The 27,852-nt window shown below is 49.8% G+C and overlaps 1 protein-coding gene across 4 annotated transcripts in view; it reads right to left on the reverse strand.

The window, feature by feature from the left end:
- Nucleotides 1-329: 329 nt before the first annotated feature.
- LOC144942022 (uncharacterized) overlaps nt 330-27,852 on the reverse strand; it is a 45,949-nt gene continuing 18,426 nt past the window's right edge. For 2 of the 4 annotated variants that reach the window (XM_078868633.1, XM_078868632.1), the window contains 6 exons: nt 21,524-21,775; nt 17,810-18,014; nt 16,463-17,602; nt 15,086-15,217; nt 8,363-8,423; nt 330-2,982 (listed from right to left, as the gene is read on the reverse strand). In XM_078868633.1, the coding sequence (XP_078724759.1) occupies nt 8,389-8,423; nt 15,086-15,217; nt 16,463-17,602; nt 17,810-18,014; nt 21,524-21,775 (1,764 nt within the window). In that variant the 3' untranslated portion in view covers nt 330-2,982; nt 8,363-8,388. The remainder of the gene's footprint in view (nt 2,983-8,362; nt 8,424-15,085; nt 15,218-16,462; nt 17,603-17,809; nt 18,015-21,523; nt 21,776-27,852) is intronic. The other 2 variants (XM_078868634.1, XM_078868635.1) reach the window with 2 other exon arrangements.

The following is a 27,852-nucleotide window of genomic DNA, read 5'->3' on the forward strand; positions in this document are numbered from 1 at the left end:
TGTCCCGCATGTATCACTGGCTGCCTTGACCAACTACGAGTCTCTGCTAAAACCGAGCAGCACTTTTATTCACCGTCGTCGGATCTTCGTCACAGTCAAGGGAAGAAAATCTCTCCGCAAGGCGAACAATCGTTGACTTCGCACGAAAGCGGCACTCGTTTTATGAGCCTCATCGGGGACGATGGGCTGGTGGATGTGGCATTAGTTCGGCAGTTAAAAAAAAACCCTTGCCTGTTTAGTCACGTGTGTTTGCTGCTGTACAGCTCAGTTAAGTCGATGTTCTTTCTTAAGCCTAGCTCTGGAAAGTCATGAAGAGGCGTGTCCGTGTCAACTACCGAATGTTTTTAATCGTCATATATGTGTATTTGAAAAGAGCATTTTTGTTTTAAAAAAAAAAGCATAATATATTTTGGCAAGAGTAATAATGTGCATGCCGTTACAAAAACCTCGATACAATGTGTCATACAAAGAGTAAAACAATACGCTTAGGAGTTTAAAAGCTTAAGTTTACCAATGCTTATATAATTATATTTACACAGCAAACGACTTTTCGTGAATAGAACACACACACACAATCTTATTTAAACTTTACAATTGTTTTTCAGCACACGTTTATACACATGACAGTAGTTCGGAGCTAAAACTCTGTATTCCAAATATGTTACAAATATGTACATTCGCTTGAGAGAATTAGAAATTCTGCAAATCAGCATCAAGCTCTTACGTTGTCTAAAGAAACGCAAAGTCCAAGAGACTCACTTTTTCATTCTAAAATATCTTTCCCACGAATGAAAAAGAAAACAGATTTGAGCTAACTTTATTGTGGAGTACATATACTCGCATGTGTTTCCACGTTTTTGTTGATGCATCTGTACGGAGATATAGTTTATGCAGTCGATCTGCCGTCACGTTTGCAAGCATATAAACACATTCTTAATCCGAAATACATAGCGCTGAACCTGAGGTTTGATAAGTGTGTTTCTTTTTTTTTTATCACGTTATGTATGTACACGTCAGCAGATATATACAAAAGCAAAATGTCGAAATCAACAAGTCTGCATATATGTTCAAAGCGCACAAACAAACAAAAAACACAGACACACATACTGTGTATTTACAATTGACTCGAGACAATCCCACGTCATTGCATGCATTTTCATGTTCGCACAGGTTCTGAGAAAATATAAGCGTTCAGTATTTTTGTCGTTATCTTTTTTATTTCTCTTTATATTTCAGGGTTGCATTTGTAGAAAACGCGACTTAGTCTGGTAACGATAAGACGTAAATAAATAAATGCTGGAGGGAGGCATTATTAGTTTTGATAACGAGGAAATAAACTGCACTACAGCTGGACTTGTCGTTGTGTTTTCCACTATTACCTCTTGTCCGCAAGTTCTCACCTTCAGAGCTGAACTGTGGCCATCGGCCTCAAAACAAACACCGACATGAAAAACTTCCGACTGACCATATTTCACACGATGCGTTTCCCTCTGCGTTCACTATTAATCCACTCTATCCGTTAGTCAACACACAATCTGCAGCGTGAAAAACAGGCAAACACTTCTTCCAAAGTCAAAGTCAGTCCCCCTGTTCGTGTAAGCGATTCGACGGTGGACATCAAGCCAGTGGTTGAAATCCTGCATTTCCATGGCTGGGGGCCAGTCTCACACCCATTACGGATGACCGCTGTTGACTCCCCACAAATTGATACCAGTTTTAATCTACCGCGGAGGGATGATGGGCTGAGCCGGCGCGCAACTGGGAACTGAACTTGCGGCCTCCCGATTGCGAACCAAGCAAAGTGCTCTTCACCGCAGCGCAACCCGGTCCATACGAAGTCATTAAAGTGCTATATTTCCCGCAGCATCTAACGCACACCAAACACAACTTGAAAAAGGGGGGGGGGGGGGCTTTAATAGCGAACGCCGTGAAGGGAAAAACAAAATGACTCGTGCAGTTGCAAGAAAATCGTCGAAAACGATTACTGTATGTACATTTATATAGTCATATATATGTATAAAGTACAGGGTAAACAGGTTTGCGTTAAGTCGAGCGAAAGAGCTCCTGCGTAACTCCGCGCGCGCGCGCGCGCACAAATGCCCCGACATCGAAGTCGCCATCGTCACCGCCATCGTCACCCGGCATCGGCGCCGTCGTCGGCACGCGTCCCCGAAGGAGCCGTTGGATGAGCGGCAAAGGCTCTCTCTGCGACGCCAAAAACCCCGCCTGCCGCTCTCGCCGCGTCTCCAGAGTTCCGCGTGGGGCTGGCGGCGCTCGACTCGCCCGGGTCGCCCGCGGCTGCTTTGCCGAATTAAATAGAACTTTAAGTTGCCTTTGTTAAATACGTCGCGAAAAGCGAAATGCCGGATGCGCATATGCAGGAGAGGATTGACTGTAATGAATGATAATCATATTAAAATGTGGTGAGGCATGTGCGTAATGGGAAAGGGGGGGGCGGTGGGAGAGAAGGGGGGCATATGCCTGCCTCTTCATGTTCATTTTCGATATCGTCATCGCCCTTTAGGAAGCTCATTGCCGGCAGTGGCTCACGGAGTTTTCGCGGCCGGCACCTTGAGAACGACCGATGTGAAGCAGGGGGGCACGCGTGCGTCGTGCACGTGTCTCCGTTGTGCCACCGTGCCATGGGCGGTGAGCGCAGAAGGTGGACGGCGGTTTCAGAGACTGGGCGGTGGTTGACGTCACGCGACTCGTGGACTGCTGCTGCTGCTGTCGTCGTCGGGAACGAAGCTGTCGCGAAGCGGCCGGGGTGTATTGACGATGGGAGACGGCGGGCGGAGAGGACAGGGAAGGGAGGGAGGGAATGCGGGAGGATTTCCCGAGCCCCCCACTACCCCCCCCCCCCCCGTGCACTGGCTGGGAGTTATATATTCACGCACGTTGCGGAGTTCTGCGATACACTCAGCTTCACTCATCCTCCGCCCGACGACGTTCAAAGCCATCTTGAGCGAGTGCGACACCCAGCTGCGAGAGACAAAAGAACAGATATTTTAATTAGATCACAGCGCACCACTCCTGTGCGTCTGTTCATAATAAACAAAAAACGTGCCTTCTTCTTGGTTCCTTCGGTAAAGTCACGTAGAAGGAAAATAATAAAAGGTGGAGGACAGGTCTGTCGAGAAGGCAGAGTTTCAGACTCGGCTGCTTGCGTTGTGGCCGAAACGTCGTGAGAATTATTTTATTATGTTTTATGTTTATTATTTTATTATTTTACTTCTACGTGACTTTACCGAAAGCACCAAGAAGATGAATCCCTGCAGTCACGAAAGCTTTATATCGAAAACAGAAAACGTGCCGTGTGTGGGAAGAAGGTTCACGGCGAGCCGGGTTACATCCCCGCCCACGACTCACAACGCCTGAGGTTGTAATTCACGACGCCACCACGGGCTTCCGCAAGATCGACTCGGCCTGAAAAAACCTTTGAGTGTGAGAACATCTGCACTGGGGAGACAAAGGCGGCCGTGCGTGATGCTGGCTATACCACTCGGCGGTGTAACATACTGGTCGTAGGTCCTATCAGCTGTAATTGTACCATTGGCTCATGGTGCAGCGGTTAGCACACTGCGCTACGAACCCGGAGACCCGAGTTCAACTCCCGAGTTCAACTCCCGAGTTCAACTCCCGAGTTCAACTCCCGAGTTCAACTCCCGAGTTCAATTCCCGAGTTCAACTCCCGAGTTCAACTCCCGCTCACGGCCAACGCCGGTGATGATTATCTGAACTGGTCCTGGGCCTCCCCAAGGTCGACTCAGCCTCAAATGAGTACCTGGTGCGGTGTGTAAACGTCGCCACTGTTACTATATTAACATCATATGAATTGCAATTTAGCAGATACATGGTATTAATAATGAAGATTTTGTAACTCGCATAGATTAAATTTACTCGAGAGAGAGAATGATTCAGAGGCGTGGGAAACCACGTAATCAGAATCGTTATTTAGACCGGAGGAATCCGATGAGCTATGAAGCTCTTTTTTTTACAGATGACCAAGTATGGGTGGGGTCAGCAAGCGCCAACAATCGCTCAACCTCTGCGGCCCTACATTGGGAAGCTTTGGCCGACTCCACGAATGAGTGCGTGTGTATGTGATTGTGAAGGACGCTGCTGCTACTGGGCAGTTGGAGGCAGTCACAATCCAGCAACAACGGAGGGCAGAGGCAGAGGAGCTACACTCATAACAACGAGTGGAGCACCGGGTGGCTAAAACACAGCAAGTTGGCACAGTAGGGGGCACAGGTGGTGCATCGGCCACTCATCTCAGTCAGTCGACTGTCCTGTGACCTCCTGACAGCGGGCGTTCGACACTTCACGTGGCCTTAACATGCACATAGCCTGGCCCAAGCGCCTTGGTGACGTCACCGCCACTTAGTAGCAAACGGAGGTTGTTGTATGATCAGAGCACGCGCGCGAGTTCCAGCTACGACGGGGGCCCTTCGTCACGCCACACAAACGCGGCGCCTCCGGCCGGCGGCCACGCCGTTGCGTCCGTGGGCCTCCCAAACAAATGTGGAACGTGTTACGGAACAGACCTCTCCGCGTGATCGATGGCCCTTCAAGAGCTTAAATCCCAGCTTAAGGAGCGTCGGTATGAAGTGCTATACGACCGGCTTCAAATTGTACGTGGATAATTTACATCGCACGTGTGCTTTGTGCGGTGCTGGCGATGGCGGTGGTGATTTTTTTGGTGGTGGTGGTGGTGGTATGTTGTGATCTCAACTTGGCTTCATTTTTTGTTTTTTTACACAATATTTAGTGTTTCATGTTTTTATTGACTTCATCCATTCCATGTGACCGCGTGCTCCTGCCTGTGTGCTGCACGTGCTCAGAGAGCGTAGCTTACGTTCGGTTTATAACCACTGGCTGAAGCGGCATTAACATAATTTATCACCAGTCTGTTGTTGCAGCTATTAGAAACCCCACATTTAGAATTGGGTCTCCCACCTCCCTCATCTATCAAGCAACGGTACAGCGTTTAACTCCATGCCACGCACTGAAAAAATATTGGATATTCCACGTTCCCATGACTGAGGATCTGTTGAATTTTCACAACGCGGTACCTCATTTACAATGCTGTACCTACCACAAAGAGATGATGGGCTGAAATGAATCCCCCAAAGAATGCCGAGTTTTTGTTTATACATCAAGGTGGTGCTCATCTCCTGTTTACAGCGCTGTGCCAGTGGTGGAAATACCACGTTGCTATGGCAGGAGCGAGCCTATCCACAGGAGAACCACTCTTGACTCCCCACAAAGTGGTACTAATTTTATCGATCCCTAAGGGATGATGTTTCCCTACCCGGATTTGTACTCGCAACATTCCAATTGTAAGTCGAGCACCAAAGTATAAAAAATCTTGAATCGGTATCTGTTTTTTTCCCCTTCCTAAACGCCTTCCATATGAATGTGGAATTTCCACTCCGAGCTCAGAAAAAGAGCATTCACCCCCCCACACCTCCCCACCCCTTCCTGGAATCTGCCACTGATTTACAGATCTCTCTGCAAAAGACGCTTGGAGTTAGTTCTTGATTGTAAAGTGCGTGTGGGATACGCGGCGGGCTGCTGATCACACCAGGCCCGCGACCCGGCCACCGATTACTCCGCACGACCACCGAGCACCGCGCCCCCTTTGGTGGACCGCCGTGAGTTATAGGATTGCTGTGAGTTATATGGCCGCTGTGAAATTTTATAGGGGGGAAAAAAAATCAACACGTTGTGGGGTGGTTTCTTTGACTCCTAAATCCCATCAACTCAATGTTTTGTTTTTCTTTAAATAATTTACAGACGAAAGCAGCAACAAAATAATTCCACGCAAGTAACTCTTTCTCTATCACCACGACCGCGGTTACTGTTCTTCAGAATTTCCCCCGTTGATTTCTCTACCCGTGTTGAGACTCGCTCCACCAGACACTGACTCTTTCGTCTCGTACACCACACTGTATTTAGTCAAAACACTGGAGGTCACAACAACGCTCACCCACTCACCCACACACCAGCTCACTCACTCACTAGTTCATTCACACACTCACCACACTGGAGGTCACAACAATGCACACCCATTAACTCACTCAAACACTCACCCAAACACCAGCTCACTCACTCACTAGACTACTCACTCACTCATCACATGTCTCTTTCTGCTCATTCCCTGCGACTGCTCTCGTTTATATTCCTTGCCATTGTGTCTTGTCCCAAGCTCTTGAGTCAAACGTTACTAAATTCACCAAAACGCATTATCTATTACAACTTTGATCGGGCTGTGCGTTGCTTGCCAGATGACGTTTTGTGCTTTTGGCCCTGTGATCAGCAACCATAAGAAAAAGCATGATAAGTAACATTATCCTTTGGAGAGACTACCTCTGGTCACGAAAACGTGCAATGTCTCCCCCATTGCTTCAGTGGGCATGAACGGTACACAAAAAAGAGTTGCATCCCCTGATTGTGATGCATGTAGTACTTCTGCCGGCCCAACGACTCAAAAACGAGTTTGCCAAACCTCCCAAATGCAGCACTCTCGTGGCTAATACTTCTGAGACTCAATCTGTCCTGGACAAATAGATGATGTCGTAACAATGACGATACGACCCGTTCCTCTGCTTCAACATCAGCCACGCGAAGGGAGAAGAAGACCAATGCAACTTGGAGATTTCCACCACTCGCTCGGCACCACCGCGCCCAATGGTCGTGTGAGCAGAGGGGGTCACCCGCTTTGACTTTTCACGTAAAGGAGTCCGAGAGTTGATGCATTCTGCGCATTAAACATGAACAGTGACGCGCCCCCAGTTACAAAGTAACCAGGTTCACTGTCACAGGATAAACCAATCACCTATTAAAGTGGACACAGAGCCAAGCATTAACTGGACACAAGCACAGCACGTGCACATCACACACACACACCCACTCAAACGCATTGTTTCGTGTATACATGACAAGGGAGATGCCACTGTAATGGAATTACAAGAACAATTAACAGAGAACAACTCTGCGACCTGAGTCGCCGGGTTTGTAGCGCAGCTCGCTAACTACTGTGCCGCCGTTCCACACGTAGAGGATTATACAAAGATGCTCCGTGTAGCCATAACAGACTTTTTGGGGCAAGCGCTGTTAGCGAGCCCCTATGAAGGTCGGCACGTCACACAAAGGGGTGGGTCGACTTTGTCTCCCCCAGTGACGATGTCTAAACACCACACGAGGTACTCATTTGAGGCCGAGTCGCCCTAGAGGAGGCCCAGGTTCATATGATCGTCACTGTGCCACCGCTCTCCACATAGAAACATATGTGCACATACATACATTGAGTACATACGGACATGCAATGAGAACGTACATTAACATACGCATACACTGCATCCGTATTGTAGAGAAAACATGTAACCGTTATCTTTCGATGTACGAAAACTACATTTTCCAACTTCGGCTTGAAAATACATTTTCAAACAATTAGCTTCTGAGCATTACACTCACCCTGACACTGTAGACCTAACACGATACACGTCAATAGCACCGTACATACCCCGACTGTACGAAGGCACCAGGAGGCGTCTATTTGACGAGACGAGTCTGAGCCGCGGTCGTTGCGACGATTCCACCGTGCACATCATGAACGGCGAGCCGGCGGGCGCTACGAAAGGACGCGCGCGGCGGCGCGAATTCGCTCAACACGAGGCTCGACTCGATTTCGGCGCACGCGAGCGCCATCAACGTTGCGTTGAGTTCGAACGGCCGGGGAACGCCGCGGTGTCATTTGCAAGGCGTTACCGCGGGGCCGAGGGTCGTCGTGGGTAAAGCGCCGGACTGACACGTGGAGACATCGCGAGTTCAAAAATGCCTCTTGGTTCGGCATCATCCCTCAGGGGTTGATAAAAGCACGTGGCCACTTTGTGCACAGTCAAAAGCCATCGTTGTACGGAGGTCAAACGGCTCCCGTCACAGGAATATGGAATTTTCCGCTGTTTGCCACTAAATGATGATCCGTTTAATTCCTGGCCATGGACGCACGGGCACCGAAAGTGCGGCGACCGGTATTCGAATTTCCCCAGTGATATCTCTAGGTCATCTCGGCCTGAAATGTATACCTATCAAAGGTGGGTGGGTGCGCATATGTGGTGCGGAATTACACCACAACATCCCCCAGCCCAAATAGTTGTTCCCCAACAGTGCTTGCACCCTACACTCTACGAGTGAACATACGTGTGCCTAGTGCCGCTCTACAAATACGCAACCTTACGGACGAATATTAAGGACGCGAGCTGGCGCAACGATTAGCGCACCGACAGCCCAGGTTGGATTCCTGGTCATGGCACACGCGGTGATATAAAAACGGTGTAACGGTGCAGTGCATGCCTACCTGCTGACTTGACCCAGGCGTGGGCTTCATACACTGCATGCATCGTCGTCATCGTCGAAGGCTGAAAAGAGAACGTTCCATTTGTCTGAGGGCGGCATGCAAATAAGTGCTCTCACCCAGCAGCGGACATTCCACATTCTCACGTCGGGGTCGTTGTCCGTAGGGCGACCACTGCATCCTACTTGCTTGGATCCCCTCGCAAACCTAATTCAAGGCTTGCTGAACACACGTACAATGTGCCAGTACGTGTACATTTGTGAGCATACAACGTTGTGCACTTTGTACGTGTCGGTGTGTAGCGGTGGTGTAGTGGTTTATCGCTTTGCGCTACCGGGGTCAATTCCTGACCAAGGGATTATCTAAACCAACATTTGGACTCCACCTCGGTCGACTCAACTTAAATGAAGCAAGGCACCCAGTGTAAAGGTGTGGTCAATATCAGCACGAGGGAGACGAAAACAATCCGGGGCGTTCGCGATGACACTTTGCACCGCCTTGACGCACCTCTGCTTAGGCAATTGACCATGAAGTCAATCCACTGCTGGATGAAGGCAGCCTCACGGGTGATTGTGTATCGGTCGTGGGGGAGTGACCATACTTCTCCACCCTGGTCAGCACGGATTAGTGAAGAGGGGACAGCCCAATGACCGCCCGTCACTTGCGTTGGCCACGAGCGGGAATCGAACTCGAGCCGTCGGGTTCTTAGCGCGGCACGCTAACCGCTGCGCTAAGCCACCACCACCCACCCTCGTGCAATAACATCGTCTATAATCGAGCGTACATATATACAGCACACGGTTTGTTGTTATTAATGGGTGCTGTTGGAACATTTGATGATTTATTCTGCGTTGCACAGCGCCCTACGAAAACTGACGCTATATTTTCACGTTTGCTTCGCATTATTTAATGATGGCGTTTCACCAGTAATTGATTGCTTTCATGAATGAGTGGACCAGGGGAAGGGAAGAGGGAGGGTTTCTTGATGTAAGTCAGGGTGGGTGCTGATAACATGGAGTTTAATGTAGTGCCATGTGTATGGGCTAACAGACACATACACATACAAAAGACAAAGACCCCCCGTATAGACATTTCAGGATGTTTGGGACAACTGCTGTTCGTGAGCACGGCTACATGCGGTTTCATATACTTGATATACACTGCATCATACCCATGACTTGCTATTTGCAAATGCACACGTGGACACGTACACAATCACGGAGACAAAGATTGCCCGTAAAAGCTTTTCAGGCTGACGGGGCAATGCGCTTGAAGTGAGCACCTCACTAAGGCCGGCGGAACGCACGAGCGAGCGCGCAGGCATGGCCAGAAGCACGCGCGGCCGCCTTTGTCTTCCCGAGTGCCGACGCTCACACACCGCAACCGGGTACTCATTTTAAGGCTGAGTCGACCTCGGGGAGGGCCAAGCGCCGGCCCAAGACAATCGTCGAGCGAGATTCCAACTCGGGGGAGGGAGGGGGGGGGGGTGTGTCGCGTTGTTCGGACGCAGCGGTGCGCTAACCGCCGCCCCACCGCTCCCCATCAACGCAGAGGGTACGCACAGACAGACGCACGCACGAACGCAGCTCTTGGCAAAGTGACTTACTCTTCGCTTGGGTAAACCTGCGTTTTGAAATATTTATCACGCCACCCTGGACGGGTAAATTATGCATTAACTTGTGCTTGGCCTCCAGGAATACCTTTAACAAAAAATGTTTGCCCCTCCATTTTATTCCAAATTAATGGATTACTCTGCCAGTTAATGTAGGAGTCGCGCGGTAGACACACGAATACGCCACTGTAGGTGCGCAGGAGAGACGCGCACGACGCGATGCTTCCGTGCTTTTAACCCAGTGGCGAGTGATATCTGAATAGGACCTGGGCATGCATCCGTCCCTTCATCAACCCGCACTGTGGTGGCGAAGGAAGGTTAAAACAAACCTTCGATTCGGCGTGGGAAGGCTTTCATCCAGCTAGTGGATATGAAAAGGGGGTTGTAAATAATGGTATATTCTACGTGTCCTGTAGAGCTCTATACTATCCGATTGTAATACACGGTGGAAAATAAATAACATCTGTGTAACCATACAACAAGGCACAATGAGGCAAGTGCTGTTTGTGAGCTCCGAGTCATTCCGGAATGGTGCCATCGCCATGCGCAACTGTCGTTGTGTGCCCTGCTGCTGATGGCAACACAGCGCAGCAGGTACCCATTCGAGGTTGAGTCGACCGACTGAGGCACAGAACACGTGGCAGATACCATCTGCCACTGCTGGTGTTGTTCATGACCGGGAATCGAGCCCAGGTGACGCCAGTGCGTGAGCCACTGCGCCACCGCTTCCCACTCGTGCGTGTACACAGAGACAAAAGACAAAGATCCCCCGTATAGCCTTTGGCAGACTGGAGGGGCAAGTGCTGTTAAGCGAGCACCTATGAAGGCCGAGGGGTTTGCGTGGCCAGCACCACGCCTGACCACCTTTGTCTCCCCAGTGGTGATGTTTACGCATCGCGCCATTGTACGGCTGAGTCGACCTATGGGGGGGCAGCCCAGGACCGGTTCAGATAATCGTCACCGATTCTGGTCATGAGCGGGAAAATCGAACTCAGGTCGCTGGGCTCGAGGCGTAGTCCGCTAACCATCGCACACACGCGCACACACAGACTACATGCATCCAACACATAGACTACATGCGTACAACACATATAGTACTAATGTTGCATTGTGACTTAGCGATGTGTGCACGCACACACGAACAGACGCACACGCGGTGTAGTTGTGTGACGTTTGCCGAAATCGGATTGGGATGAGCTAAATAATAGACGACATAACGGGGATGAGCGAGCGCAGGAGGATGGGAGTGACATTGGCGAGCCGGGCTTACTTGCGAAAATCAGCGTGCACACCGAACAATAACGCTTGCAATCGGTGCGTCTTGCTAAAACGAAGAATCACGACGGAGACACCGACCAAGGCGAAGATAGAAAGTCTTGGAGCCGTGCACGCTTAGAATTGTACCTAGAGGCAGATAGGGGAGCACGTGGCTTGAGGGAACACCGAGTGACTATTTAAAAACTAAACTAAAACTGAACTATACTAAAAAACTAAATTATACAACAATAAAAAGTTTTTGTTTTATTTTACCGGCCCACTGAGCTATGCAGCTCTTTTTCAGTGGCGACCTGACAACACATGATAGCTCAAGGAAGTGGCTTATCCCGTGGAAATTTATAGCAGCTGCCAAACACTGTGAATGCACGTTGATTCTAAATGTGGAGCAAAAAAAAAACGGAGGGATCCGGAGAAAAATCCACATGACCACGGGAAGAGAGAACACGCAGACTCCAAATATACAGCAGCAGGCGTCAGGGTCGGGATGAAACCCACGGCCTCCTGTATACCAGGCGAGGTAGTTAACATCTCGCCACGGCGGTGGCCCCAGTAACTGGGCAGGACACTTAGCAAACGGGAGTGATGGCCGATACACGAGACTGGTGACAGAACGGCAGCCGAAGGAGAGAAACTGACTCGAGATGCGGGGACCGCAGCGGAAATGGAACGATGAGATCTGTTAATGTCCAGCACCGCTCCCCACAATACGGTACCCCACAGCGAAACGATCGGACATCGGCAAAATAATGTACGAACCCGTATAAATATGTCCGTACATTTAACATATGTTATGATGAATACAGCCACGCACGTGAGTCTGCACACGTGTGTGAGGTCACAAGTCAAAACTAAGACAAGGATCCCCGTTGAGCCTTGCAGGAAAAATAGGGGAAAGTGCTTTTAGTGAGCACTTATAAAAGCCAGCGTGATGTTTATAGGTGTGGCGTGGCCAAAATCACGCCAGGCCGCCTTTGTCTCCCCGGTGCTGAATTATACCCACACAACGCATTAGTCGACATTCAGTGGGCTCAGAACCGGTTCAGATAATCGCCACTGATCTTAGTCGTGGTAGGGAAGTTAACTCTCGTCACTGGGTTTGTATTAAGTGCACTAACCAGCACGCTATCACTCCCCGTAACATTTACAACGCTAATAAACAAAGATCGAAGATCCCCCATATTATAGCCTTAAAAGGTTGTTGGGGCAAGGGCTGTTAGCAAGCACCTATTAAGGCCGGCACAGCACACGAGGGGGTAAGTGGCCAGCACCTTGCCCGACCGCCTTTGTCTCCCTTAGTGCCTTTGTTTACACACCGCACCAGGAACTAATTTGAGTCGGAGTCGACCTAGGGGAGGCCCAGGACCTCTGATGAGCATGGTTGGCGACGTAGGAATAAAGTTCAACATACATAAATACAGCACCGGTTCTAATATTCGCCATTCTTGTTAGTCACGAGCGGGAATTGAACTCGGGGGGGCCAGGTTCGTTGCGAAGTGCGCTAACCATTACGCGACCGCACCCCCCAACACACACTCACATACACAGTGAAATCTAGAATGCATATAGCCTCAAGCACACACAAGCATGCACAAGACACTACTACCTTTCCATTAGAGAAAACGGGGGTAACACTAACATTTGCGTGGTTATTGCCAATTGGTCCATACAAGTGAGGGCTGTTAATCTATTTACTTCTCAAAGTCAGCTGTGGACATTCAATATTCCAGTGGTGGGATGTAAGTGTCGCTCAAGAACTACCACTGGTTGATTTGCGTACAGTGGTTCTACTCAATCCTGTCGAGATCATGGGATGAGTCGAATCCGGACCAGGATTTGAACTTGTACGCTCTAACAGGAATGCATCCCGAATGTGCCAATACAATATACATATTTACAAGTGAAAAAAAACAAAGCATAGTTATTAGTGTGATTACTTTTAAAGCGTGTATAATTCGACCAAATATCATGTTAGAATGGTTGTTAACGCGTGACAAATTATATTGTTTAACGGTGAATGCTTTATTTTTTTAAGGATCAAAACATCATAATCAGGCACCTTCATGAAAACTCGTACATACTCAACTCTAATAACACAAACAACGACCAAAGAAGACGATAAATTTCCTCGCAAAATAAACACATCGGTGGTCCTGAGCCAACTTTTATTTAAATTCCACATTCCCACGGCCAGGGACCAACCAGTAACAAATCCCTGGATTTTGCCATGAAGCGGATACCCAATTTTCTACACCTCAGAGGGAAGATGATGGGCCGAGCGTAGCCCACGGCTGGTTAGAGTACTCTATAACGTTTTAACCACAAGACTTCCCGACTGTAATTGATGACTGTGTTACACTCACGGAGTACAGGGATGTACTGCATGTTGCAATGCACTGCGTGCCTGGCATCGTGTGTATGCAGCACAGCGATATGCATAGAGACGCTGCCTGTTATGAAAGTGTTCGGAGGTACCCTGTCATGCATTAGAGACTTCAAATCTGCTCGCTGGTGATTATATGCGACCTAAAGCCCCCAGAGAAAGCTTGAGATTGTTAGCATGTAATTATTCTTACATAAGTAAGAGTGACGTGTCATGATAATCATATCCGACATCATAAGAACAATGGTATCCGGCTATTATTGGCGATGACAATGCGCATGTATTGCAGATACGGTATGTAAATCTAACATACAATGTATGTAATAGGTAAAAAGAAACACGTGCAAAGGTGCAGCCTCGCAATTGCTTGCTCTCGCCGCTTATGGCAGAAGGGCCGACCACGAGAGGAGGCGCTGGGACATTTCTCCAGAGGGTGTTTGGCCTACTCTTCTACCCCGCCCAGTAGCGAAACCGTCGCACGCGACCCGCGGACGGGACTCGCTGTGGCGTCGCCCGTTCACGCCGCTGCTGGGTGGGCAAGGGGGCCGGCGAGGGATTCCAGAAACTTTCCCCGACGTTTCGAAATGCCGCATGGGGAGGACGATCCGGTCCGCTCTGTGAACCGTCACACGACCCGGCAGTGTCCTCTGTTCTATCTCTCTCTCTCACACTCTTTTACGTTTTAACTACGATGTGAAAGTGCGGTACGCGATGACCCTGCCCAAACACAAACAAGGGGGCACGGTGCTCACCACCGTTGGTGAGACTCCGAGCCGGTGGTGGTAATTCCACATTGCGGGAGCGAATTATTTTGATGGGATTGTGTATCAATAGTTAATTGTTCAAAACACGACATCGTTAAATGAATCTGATGTGCAGCTAATTATACAGGTGTTTGACATAGATTCATAATAGAATTTTAAGTGCTTTCAGAAATTATCTGACCTGTCATTAATCAAGAGGGCATTAGTATTAAGTGTATTGTAAATACCCATGCACTCAGCATGTAGTACTTTGCACATGTGCATAACGCAATCTGATCTGTGTGGAGGTGTGTGCGCACTGCGCTGCGGAACCTTGGCGACCGGAGTTCGATTCCTGCTCACGGCCAACAACACTGACGAATATCCAAATCAGTCCTGGGCCTCGGCTAGGTCAACGCGGCCTAAAGGGAGTATCTGAGTGCGGTGTTTACACATCACCACTGGGTCGCGAATAAAGCAGCCAGGCGTCGTGGCTGGACACACCACCCTCTCGTGCACCGTGTTAGCTTTGAACGACGCTCGCTAGCAGCACTTGCCCCAACAGTCTGTTAAGGCTATGGCGGGGGGGGGGATTCTATTTGTGCTGCAAGCCGCTGGCGCAGTGGTTAGCTCGTTGCACGTGCTCAATCACAAGGTGCGTGCCCACTTGTCCCCCTCTCCACGCTTAGTTTGACTCAAGCTTAAACGAGTACCTGGTGCGGTGTGTAAGAAAAAGGCGGCCGGGCGTGGTGCCGACCACACCAACTCCCTGGTGCACCTTAGAAGGTGCTCGCTAACAGCGCCTGCCCCTTGTGGACCTAGGACAGGATATATCGCAGAACATACTGTACACAATTAGGAATCCGAGTCATAAATACTTTGGTTCAAATCGCAACCAGGGTCAGCTCTGTGACCAGTGTGTGTTATGTAGACTTTATGAATGAGCAGCTGTTTATCAATCCACTGCTGGATGAAGGCCTCCCCAATGCCGAGTTCATTACGGGCAAATATTTGACCATAATTCACCAAATGTGGGTTTGGCGAAAGGAGTGGCTAAGGCCCGGATTGGACATCACTTGCCACGGATGTTAGCCGCTGCTGCTGCTCCCCACAATGACTAACTTACTTTCAATTAGAACAAGACAACTATTGTAAACATAACCGGCCCGGTGGTTCAGCGGTAGAGCGAGCGGCTCGCAATCAAAAGGTTGCGAGTTCAAATCCCCGTTGAGGGTTCACTCAGTCCATCAACCCTCCAGGGTATATACACCAGGTGCCCCACCTTGTTGTAAAAATCAACGGCAGTTGTCCTATGTTGAGACTTGCCCCTGCCACAGAATGTGGAATTTCCACCACTGGCTCACGGCTTTATACAGGAGATGAGAACCGCCTCAATGCTCATTTGAGCAAGAAATTACTTTGACGTTTTTTGTTTTACTCATAAAATGACAAGTGCTGTTAGCGAGCGCCTTTGAAGGTCATTGCGGATAGCAAGGCACAATCAAATGCCTTTGAAAGCCTCAGTGTTGATAAGTTACACAGACCAGGAGGTACTCATTTGAAGCCCTAGCGGACCTCACATTGCTCCGGCCGCTCGTGTGCATTGTGGCCAGAGACGAATCATGGCTAGCGGCAATTTGGGATTCGAACAAAATTCATTCCGAATGATATGCTAATGTGACATTTTGGACTTATGGAGCAGACAAAATTATACCAATGGCAGAACAACCAAAACAATTCTTCAGAAGTAACATTTTGAAGAACTCATTGCATTAGTGGGGTGGGAGATTAATTGTTAGATACCTAACACACACATCACGAATACACTCTGTCACTTTCTTACCGTCACTCATACACGCTCGTTCCAAGACACGAGCACAATAACACTCATTCACTCACACGCACACTCTCCAGCACAACACGCACACTCACTCACTTACACAGACTCCGCACATAATCTCTCCAGCACAACAGCAACCTCCAGTAGCTGCTATATTGCGGTGACATCACCATTGTACCTGGCTAGGTGCGCTTTATCCCCCCCAACACACACACACACACATACGCGACATCGCTGTGACCCCTCTCACCTCGCTTGCAGTCGAGCGCGATCATCCCCTTGCCATCGTGCGTCTCCTGAGTCTCCAAAATCCTCACCTCCGCTCCACCGCCACCAGCGCCAACGCCACCAGCGCCAACTCCGCCACCGCCGCCGTACCCTGCGAAGAGGTACGCAGGCGGTGGCACGCGATGGCCAGACTTGAACACCGTCTGGTAGACCAGTCCGTTCCCCGGCGGCGCGGGCAAACCTCGCAGACCACCGCCGCCAACGCCACCGGCGCCACCTCCTCCTCCGCCACCGACGACGCCGCCGCCTGCTCCCGGCAACGCACCAAAGTTGGCGGCGTAGCCCGCCACGCCGTAGCGCGAGAAGTACGCGGGTGACGCGCACGCGTAGTACGCGTGCGCCTGCGTGGAGGAGGAGGAGGGCGATGCCGCCGCAGCTGCCGCAGCCGCCGCAGCCGCCGCACTCAGCATGCAGGGAATGCCCGCGGCCTGCATCGCCGCCTGCTGCTGCTGCTGTTGGTGATGGTGGTGGTGGTTGTGGTGCTGGTGGTGGTGGTGGCCGTGGCTCTGAGCGTCCGAACAGTTCCTCTCGTCCGATGCACCCGCAATCTCAGCCAACGACCACAGCTTGGGTTTGGTGGGCGTAGCGCCGTTGCCTCCGCCGGTGTTTCCGTTGCCGGCGTTGCTGCCGCCGGCGGCGGCGGCGGTGACCGCAGCGCCCACGCGGTCGCCGCCGCCGCTGCCGGCACCGCCTGCGTTGATCCTGGAGGCGCCGGGCGACTGCGACGCTACGAAGGTCCCGTTTGCCGGCGCCTGCCCCGTGCTCGAGTTCTCCAGCACCGGCGATCCCCGGCCCAGCCGCGGCGCCTCCGTGCCGGCGACGGGCGACGTGGTGAGTATCGACGGCGACGCGTTCATGGCGGCCGACGTGTGCTGCACCAGCGAGGGCCGGTCGGGAGCGCTAGCGGGCTGCAGCGAGCCGGGCGGGGGAGTCGCGAGGACGACGGTGGCGCCACCAATGCCGCCGGTCGTGGAGGTCGGGAAGAGTCGCTCGTCATCCCCGTCCGACATGTCACAGTCCGGGCCGGCGCGGCGCGCTGACGCCGCGTCGCACTTCGAGGTGCCACTGTCTCCCGAGACGGCGATGCCATGGACCCTGTCATCTGCGCGCGAGCAGCACACACGGACCGATCGTCGCGCACGGGTGGAGGGTCAGTTTAGTTTTCGAGATGCGGGCGTCGCTGGTGAACTCCGCGCCAACTGCTCCCGCCCAATCCCCCAGAAGGTGGAGGTGCCGGGGAACTTCCGCTTGACCCAGCACGCGTGCTCCGACCGCCCAGTGTGAGATTGTGCGCGCTGGGTGAACAAACCTTGGGACTCCGACGCCGGCTCCGACACGTTGAGGATGAGGTCTCCGTCGCGATCGCTCCTCTCTGAGGAGTCGCCCAGCTCCTTGCCACCACCGCCGTCATTGTCGTCGTCCTCCAGCTCATCGTCGCTCCGCGCCTTGGTCACCCACGTCATTTTGTTCTCCTTCTTGAGCCGCCGGCGGGCGTTCGCGAACCACGTGGAGACCTGGGTTGGGCGCGGGGATGTGGGGGGGGGGGGTTGACGACGTGGTCAGGGCACACTTGGGGCGAGTGGTGGTGCCAGCGACACCGTGTCAGATAACGGACAGGCCACGTGGTATGTTTACATAAACATTCGTAGCGCTTCGCTTAACAAGTTTCGAACGCTCATTCCAATGACCCGTTCATATATCACCCGCCACTGATGTTGGCAGCGATCAGGAAACAACAGTAGTCCTATGGTTAGACGTGTCCCACCATAGAAATGTGGAATTTTCATCACTGGCTGAGGGGTGTTAACAGAAGATGAGAACCGCTGCTATTTTCACTTGAGCAGGAAATCACTTTGACTCTTTGTGTGTATGCGTAACCAATAGGGACTGTAAACATGGGTTTGGCAGACACTTGAAAGTTTGACGACAACAACAACAAATCCATGCTGCGATAGAACTGACTATGCCAAATGCTGTGGGTCCAGAGTTGAGGTTACAAAGAACAATGAACCCCACGGGGCTAGGGTTGTACCTTCATACCACTCTGCATACACCGAAGTATTTGAAAAGGGATTAAGAATCAAATACATGTGTAAACATATTGAACTGTGGCTTCAATGAGGCTAAGAAGGAATACAAACGGTGAAGGTGCAGCCCTGCAGTGACTTGCTCATGCCACTGCTTGTGGAAGGGCCTCGACGGAGCTCTTGAGAGCCACTATTGACGATACTTTGGCCTCCTCTTCCACGCTCGATATACATCGTGATAAAAGTGGAAGTAACCCACACTTTACCTCACCATACGTGAACTGTCAATCGACTATTCTACAACACCTGGTATACCCGTGCATTCCTAGTGCTAACCAGGTGGACCCCTGTTGGTAGGAGGTCACGAGATGGAACTGGTGTTGTGGGTTGACTGGGTTGCGACTGTGCCAACTCGTCGCTCCGCCCATCGTTGCGAGCATCGGCGGCTTCACCCTCCCCCAACTGCCTCCAGCAACTGACTTCAAAAACTGCCTCCAACAACTCCTTCCAACAACTGCCTCCTCCAAATGCCTCCAACAACTGCCTCCAGCCACTACATCAAACAACTGCCTCCAACAACTGACTTCAACAACTGCCTCCAACAACTGCCTCCAACAACTGCCTCCAACAACTGCCTCCAACAACTGCCTCCAACAACTGCCTCAAACAACTGCCTCAAACAACTGCCTCCAACAACTGCCTCAAACAACTGCCTCAAACAACTACCTCAAACAACTGCCTCCAACAACTGCCTCCAACAACTGCCTCCAACAACTGCCTCCAACAACTGCCTCCAACAACTGCCTCCAACAACTGCCTCCAACAACTGCCTCCAACAACTGCCTCAAACAACTGCCTCAAACAACTGCCTCCAACAACTGCCTCAAACAACTGCCTCAAACAACTGCCTCAAACAACTGCATCCAACAACTGCCTCAAACAACTGCCTCAAACAACTGCCTCCAGCCACTGCCTCAAACAATTGCCTCAAACAACTGCCTCCAACAACTGCCTCGAACAACTGCCTCAAACAACTGCCTCAAACAACTGCCTCAAACAACTGCCTCAAACAACTGCCTCCAACAACTGACTTCAACAACTGCCTCCAACAACTGCCTCCAACAACTGCCTCCAACAACTGCCTCCAACAACTGCCTCAAACAACTGCCTCAAACAACTGCCTCCAACAACTGCCTCAAACAACTGCCTCAAACAACTGCCTCAAACAACTGCCTCCAACAACTGCCTCCAACAACTGCCTCCAACAACTGCCTCCAACAACTGCCTCCAACAACTGCCTCCAACAACTGCCTCCAACAACTGCCTCAAACAACTGCCTCAAACAACTGCCTCCAACAACTGCCTCAAACAACTGCCTCAAACAACTGCCTCAAACAACTGCATCCAACAACTGCCTCAAACAACTGCCTCAAACAACTGCCTCCAGCCACTGCCTCAAACAATTGCCTCAAACAACTGCCTCAAACAACTGCCTCAAACAACTGCCTCAAACAACTGCCTCAAACAACTGCCTCAAACAACTGCCTCAAACAACTGCCTCAAACAACTGCCTCAAACAACTGCCTCGAACAACTGCCTCAAACAACTGCCTCAAACAACTGCCTCCAACAACTGCCTCAAACAACTGCCTCAAACAACTGCTCAAACAACTGCCTCAAACAACTGCCTCAAACAACTGCCTCAAACAACTGCCTCCAACAACTGCCTCCAACAACTGCCTCCAACAACTGCCTCCAACAACTGCCTCCAACAACTGCCTCCAACAACTGCCTCCAACAACTGCCTCCAACAACTGCCTCAAACAACTGCCTCAAACAACTGCCTCCAACAACTGCCTCAAACAACTGCCTCAAACAACTGCCTCAAACAACTGCATCCAACAACTGCCTCAAACAACTGCCTCAAACAACTGCCTCCAGCCACTGCCTCAAACAATTGCCTCAAACAACTGCCTCAAACAACTGCCTCAAACAACTGCCTCAAACAACTGCCTCAAACAACTGCCTCAAACAACTGCCTCAAACAACTGCCTCAAACAACTGCCTCAAACAACTGCCTCGAACAACTGCCTCAAACAACTGCCTCAAACAACTGCCTCCAACAACTGCCTCAAACAACTGCCTCAAACAACTGCTCAAACAACTGCCTCAAACAACTGCCTCAAACAACTGCCTCAAACAACTGCCTCAAACAACTGCCTCAAACAACTGCCTCAAACAACTGCTCAAACAACTGCCTCAAACAACTGCCTCAAACAACTGCCTCAAACAACTGCCTCAAACAACTGCCTCAAACAACTGCCTCGAACAACTGCCTCAAACAACTGCCTCAAACAACTGCCTCCAACAACTGCCTCAAACAACTGCCTCAAACAACTGCCTCAAACAACTGCCTCGAACAACTGCCTCAAACAACTGCCTCAAACAACTGCCTCCAACAACTGCCTCAAACAACTGCCTCAAACAACTTCTCAAACAACTGCCTCAAACAACTGCCTCAAACAAAAGCCTTAAACAACTGCCTCCAACAACTGCCTCAAACAACTGCCTCAAACAACTGCCTCAAACAACTGCCTCAAACAACTGCCTCAAACAACTGCCTCAAACAACTGCCTCCAACAACTGCCTCAAACAAGTGCCTCAAACAACTGCCTCAAACAACTGCCTCAAACAACTGCCTCAAACAACTGCCTCAAAAAACTGCCTCAAACAACTGCCTCAAACAACTGCCTCAAACAACTGCCTCCAACAACTGCCTCAAATAACTGCCTCAAACAACTGCCTCAAACAACTGCCTCAAACAACTGCCTCAAACAACTGCATCAAACAACTGCCTCAAACAACTGCCTCCAACAACTTTCTCCAACAACTCCTTCCAACAACGGCTCCCAACAACGGCTCCCAACAACTCCCATGTAGCTTCCTTCTATGCACATGCACACACACACGGCTCTCTGAGCACCACCACCCACAAACCTGGGTGAGCGTCATGCGCGTGATGATGGCCAGCATGATCTTCTCCCCCTTGGTGGGGTACGGGTTCTTGCGGTGCTCGTTGAGCCAGGCCTTGAGCGTGGCCGTGGCGTCGCGAGTGGCGTTCTTGCGGAACGCCGGGTCCGCCACGCCGCATCCTCCGGCCCCGTATGGGTATCCGACCGGACCCAGGCTCGGGTGGCTCGCGCCGCCGTAGGGGTGGTAGGTGAGGGGGTGCGCATCGTAGGGGGAGCTCTGCGGGAAACGCGGTGGAAAGACGGCACGTTGAAAAAGAAAGTTACATCGTATGTCTGTACGTTTGTTGAACTTCTTTCGCACCGTACGTAGCCAACGATGCATATCGGACGTGCGGAAGAAGGATAACAAACGAAACACAAATAGCAGTTAAAAAAAAATGAGTTTTCAATCTATATGCTTTGAAAGTGAAAAGCTCCAGTGGCTTCCTAATATCAGAAGGAAGAGAGTTCCAGACGTCCGCAGAAGCGCATCCAAATGCGCGCAATGTGCCAGCCAAAAGCTGCTGCTGCGAGGATGATTGGAGTTTGCATGAGGGTTTATGCTCCTTGACGAGATCAGCGAGGTATTGTGGTTCGATTGTGGCAAGCCCTTTGTGTGTAATGAGAGCGACCTCATTACGCATTCGTCCGGCAACGGGAAAAACCTGGGGATGCTGCGTGCGATGTAATGGTCAGCGCACTAGACTTGCGAGCTCGAGGTTTGCCAATCCGATTCAATCTCCCGATTCACAAGGTGAACCAATTGTCAAGTATATTCTTGGTTCTTTCGGTAAAGTCACGTAGAAGTGGCGGTTTTTTCTTAACGTTAAGAAAAAACCGGCACTTTTTTCAAAATGTCTTGCTGTGGTTTTCACACCTGATGATGATTGCTTGTGTTGCAATCGAAACGTCGTGCTAATTTTATTGTTTTATTTTTATTATTGTATTATTTCCCTTCTACGTGACTTTACCGAAAGAACCAATAATATGAATCCCTGCAGTCACGAAAGCTTTAAATCGAAATTAAATCGCCAAGTGTCTTTAATCCCCACACCGCCACCTCTGTCCACCCAGCAGTATGATTGGCTACAAGCACAGTTAAGTCAATCGGCAAGTCGTGTGCGGTGGGGTAAAAGTGTGTGTACTCCAACCTCTTCCAGGACATCCGGCCAAGTTGGAAAAATAGGCCAATACCCTGTATAGGGTCTCTCTAGAAATCGCACAAGTGGAGGCTCTTCAATGGCATGAGCCAGTGGTTGTCCTATGGATGGACTTGCCCACAGCACGAGAATGTGGAACTTCCACCAATGGCTTTAGGGCTGTAAACCAGAGACGAGCAGTGCCTCGATGCTCATTTGAGCAGGAAATCACTTCGACTTTGACCTGCACATTAACTGGATTTCGACGCTCCATCTCTTCAGTAGACAACGTTCCCTGGGAATGTTACATTAATGAACTGCTGGGAAGTGGAACATTCACCAAGGAAAGTCCTGAGCACTCCAACGTATTCAATCCAATTAGCCCCATCAGTCAAAATCACCCCAACTCGAAAGCTCAGTGGGCCTTACATGGTAAAATAAAAAATTCAGTTTATATAGTAGTTTATAAGTGGAGTGCAGCTGTTGACAGCAACGAGACACTTTTGACAGCAACGAGACACTTCAGGGCAACACCTTTTCATGCAACAAAGGCCACGTGTTAATGTTAAGCAACGATCTCCGTTCACTTTTAATGAGTTACGAGTAAATTCCGCAATTCCAGTTAATTGCACAGTGCGTGATGTTGAGCAGGGGAAGGGCGCAGCGCTGAAAGTGCCCGCTCACGCCACTGCTGGCGGAAGGGCCACCCACTAGAGCGAGCTCTAGAAAGTACCTCGAGAAGGTAATTGGCCTACTCTTCCATGCTGGACAGACGTTTGGAAAAATAAAAGTCATAACCAGAGGTGTGGACTCGAGTCATGTGACTTGGACTCGAGTCAGACTCGAGTCATGAATTTGATGACTTTCGACTCGACTTGGACTTGCATAACAATGACTTTGTCCCACCTATGAGATGTGGACTCGAGTCATGTGACTTGGACTCGAGTCAGACTCGAGTCATGAATTTGATGACTTGCGACTCGACTTGGACTTGCATAACAATGACTTTGTCCCACCTCTGGTCATAACAGCTTTGTGTCTTATTTCACATCCATCTGCAACGTACGACAGAACGTACTGCACGCTTATTGTATCGTGGTTGTCGCATGGTCTAACGAGCCCGGCAGCCTCAGTCGAATTGTAAGTGTGCGAGTCGTATGTGTACAATTTTAACATTGGATAGTTAAATATAATATAGTTGAAACAGTTTAATGGTTTTAAATACAGGGTGGAGAGGTAACACGCACAGTGGTTCGTTCACTGCCCTGTGAACCTGGCGAACTGAGTTATAGATTCCCCGCTATGTAGTGGTCAGTGATTTCTGAAATAGTCCTGATGATAATGAACCTTTTAATAACCAACGCTGACCAGTGTGGTGAAGTATAGGCCAAACAAGGCATGGGGACGCCTCTATCCAGCGGTAGATTAAAAAAGGACTGTCCATTATTACGATTGTTTGCATCACCATCATCACCATCCATCTCGGGTCGGTAAAACGACCACCGACTTTTGTGGTTGATTTACTCCGAGCAGTAAAGCTCCCACCAGAGGAACGTGGAATCTTCACGATGATTATCGTTCGGATTATCGAGATGGGTGGCGCTGTGCCAACGCATTTAACTCACCATCGATTGACGTGAACAAAGTAGTTCGATTCGCAGGCAGGGTTAGGCTCAACCCATCACCACTTTGAGGCCGATAAAATCTGCACTGGCTCGTCGAAAGTCAACAGTGGTCAATGCCGGGAGAGACTGGCCCCACCATAGAAAGAGTCTAAAAAGCATACAATTATTTGCGCAAACCACGACTGGCGGAAGAACCTCCAACAGAGGGTGCTCCAGAGAGCCCCTACTCTTCCATGCTGTCCAGGCGTCGTGGAAGAGAGCTGGGGGATCCCACACTTCACCCCACCACAAGAACACAAACCGGCAGTCACGGCCAACTGTGGTGTTCCCATTTATACTGCTGGGGTTGAACAGTGGAAACGAGCACCGTTGCCGCAAATCTCGCGCACCAAGTTGGAAGCGAACCGGCGGGCCTATTGATTGCAAGTGCAGTGCGTTCACCGTTACACCATCGACAGCGACGAGGAAGTTGTGCTAATTTGCGCCTATGGCTCAGGGACACCAACAGAGACGGGTGCCCTGGTTCGTTCAGAGCTGCGAGGACACACTTTGACTTTCACCTTTACTCGATTAATATTTAACACCAATCGGCATCAGAGAGAGCTTGAGAAGGGCCAACTTGATTGTCCGTAATGGACTCTAAATGCCGATACCGCCAGCGCATTATACTTAAATCGCACGCCGCCACGCAGGCAAAATTCATTATTGAAAGTGCAATAGCAACAGGGGGCACCGGTGGATAATTTGAGCAGCTCGGCCTGGATTCGTTTTAGAAAGGCCACACCTGCTGCTCGCGATGGCTGTGATCTTCCCAGGGTGTTACACATCGTGTTATTTCACATCAAACACACTCAAGGACTTCCCGGATACCGTGTATAATTGATGTAGTCTCTCTCTCCATTTCCCCTGTAGCTCTCGTCCCCCCCCCCCCCTCAATACCCCTCACCCCCCCTTAATGCCCCCCCTGCCAACACCACTGCCCCCCCCCAAATATACTTGTACCCTGTCACATCCCCACATCCGTTCTTTTGCTGCGCCCCCCGCCCCAAAAAAAAAACGAAATCACAATTCTGCGTGGTTCATATCATCAACCGCAGCGCTCTCTTCGTCTGCACTCTCAGGACAAGTCCGTGTCGGTGGCGCAAGCCGTGGACAGGAGAGTTCGGCACATATTGTGTGCGCGTGACTTGTTCGCGTGAAACGCGGAGGGGTGCAATAGTCACCCTCACCTGTTTTGAAGTTTATGTTCCTTAATTTGACTCTCAATGATTTAAAAAAGGAATTTGTCCGAGCCAACTTTTGTGACGGGGATTTCTTGAAATTATACATTGTTAATGTGTGTGCATTGTTTTAGTTTCTGCTGTGATGAGATTGTATTTTCTCCGAGTTATCTTTGTACTAACAGTATTATTACATATTATAACTTATAAGACAAGCATGCAAACTATGAATAAAATGTTACTCCAGTGAATCATCTATTTTCTGTTGTAAAAAATAATGGATATTTAATTGAGACTGGGTTTCAGTGTATGAAGTCAAATTACACAAACGTGCCAGCCGTATAAATGAGTACACCGCCGTTAGTCAATGGGCAGGTCGTGTGTGGTGGGGTGAAGTGTAGATCCTCCCACCTCGTCAAAGACGTCTTTCCAGTGTGACTGAGTATGCTCAACAACCTCTAGGGAGGGACTCTCTAGAGCTCCCTCGAGCGAAGGTCCTCATGCCAGCAGTGACGCGAGCAGGCAATTGCAGTGCAGCGCCTTTACCCTTCCGCACAAAACAAGTGTGAGGCAATTCCACATTACCTCGGAAGGTGCCAGTCCGTCCGTCTATATGATGACTTCAGCTGGCTTCATATAAAGTGACACACATGTCAGTCGAAAGGAAACAATTATAATGATGCTGTTCAGATGTCCTAAAGTTCCCAGTAACCGGACTGCAGAAAAGTATGCCGAGAACAGGAAATAATTGAAGCAATGGAAAGACATGGCGCATAATTAATAGGCATGATGAAGTAGGCACATATCCAGGAAGGTAACTTTGCGAAAGGCTTGCTTTGTTCCAATTACGTGGCCCTAAAACGCGGAAGCATCTATCCGAACAAAATTTTAAACAAGTTATTCCGAGATAAAAAAAAAGTGGTCTCATTTATTTTACTGGTGCTCTACTCACATGGTGATTATCAGACATTTGGTGTGCAGGCTTCTATTTATAGGCGACATTTATGTATCCCGCGTAATTCTGTTGGTTCGGGTCACAGTTATGTAACGGCAACCCGTGTGTTTGTTCTTGCAGTGATCTAACTTGTGCTGCGAAACGTAATTATGGGCAATCGCTTAGGGACGTGAGCAGGTGATTGCCCAGACAATACTAACTGTCATTGTGGCAATTAGGCTGTGGCAGATGAGCGATTATAATGTGTGTATAATGTGTGTGTGTGTATAATGTGTGTGTGTGTGTATGCACAGCCATGTATGTGTGTGTCTGTGCGTGTGCGCAAGGACGTGTGTGTGTGGTTTTATTCCAATGCTTGTGGACGAAGGGGCGATGCTCCCACGCCGGGTGATTAAAACACAAGTTGGGCACAGTAGGGACTACAGGTTATGCATCTACCAGTCACCACGTGCAGTCAAACCCATAACACCTGGGTCTCCCTCCATGACCTCCTGCCAGCAGCGAGCCTTCCACACCTCACGTGGCCTCAAAGTGCACCCAGCCTGGCACGAGCGCTATAGTGATGTCACTCTCACTGTGTTGTGTCGGTAGCGGTGGCACAGTGGTTCGGGAAACGTGCTGCAATTCTAGTAACCTGGGTTTGACTCCGTGCCACAGTCAACATTCGTGGCGAACGAGGCATATATAGACAGTTTCCAGAGCTTCCCGATGGACTGAGTAAGTATCTGGTGTTGTGTGCAAATGTCAGGACCGGGGAGACAAAGGCAGCAGGGCATGTGCTAGGCATTCAGATTTAGCATGTTGCTGACTTAACAGCGCTTGTTACTACATATTCTATTGGTTTCATTCTGCAAAATTGTCGGCAAGAGTTACATTGGGGCTCGCCGAGCGAGTAAATGGCTGGCTACAATTGCAGCAGAGCAATGGAAAAATATACAAACGAGATGGTAAAAAGTGTACCGACAAAAAAATTACAGATTTTTTTTGTGATGTAATTGCAACTCCGAATTGTGACAAAACATCAAATCCCCTGGGTTAGGGGGAAAACTGGTACAGGCTACCCATCAGACAGGGTTCCAGAGGGGGAACTGGCATTTTCTTGTCAAATAAACTGATATAGTCTGATATAGTTGTTCAAAACAAACTGATACTGATATAGTCTGAAATAGACCCAACTGAACAACCATTTTGTTTATTTTATCAGGTGAGGCTCATTGAGTTAGATCGATATATCTTTTTCAGAAGAGACCTGGCCACAAATGATAGCCCAATCGCCACGGGGAGAACATGCAAACTTCAAATATACAGCAGGCATCAGGGTCTGGATCACACCCACGCACTCCTGCATACCAGGCGAGGTAGTTAACATCTCACCA

This window comes from Lampetra fluviatilis, chromosome 26 (genome assembly GCF_964198595.1).
Source record: "Lampetra fluviatilis chromosome 26, kcLamFluv1.1, whole genome shotgun sequence".
Taxonomy (NCBI): domain Eukaryota; kingdom Metazoa; phylum Chordata; class Hyperoartia; order Petromyzontiformes; family Petromyzontidae; genus Lampetra; species Lampetra fluviatilis.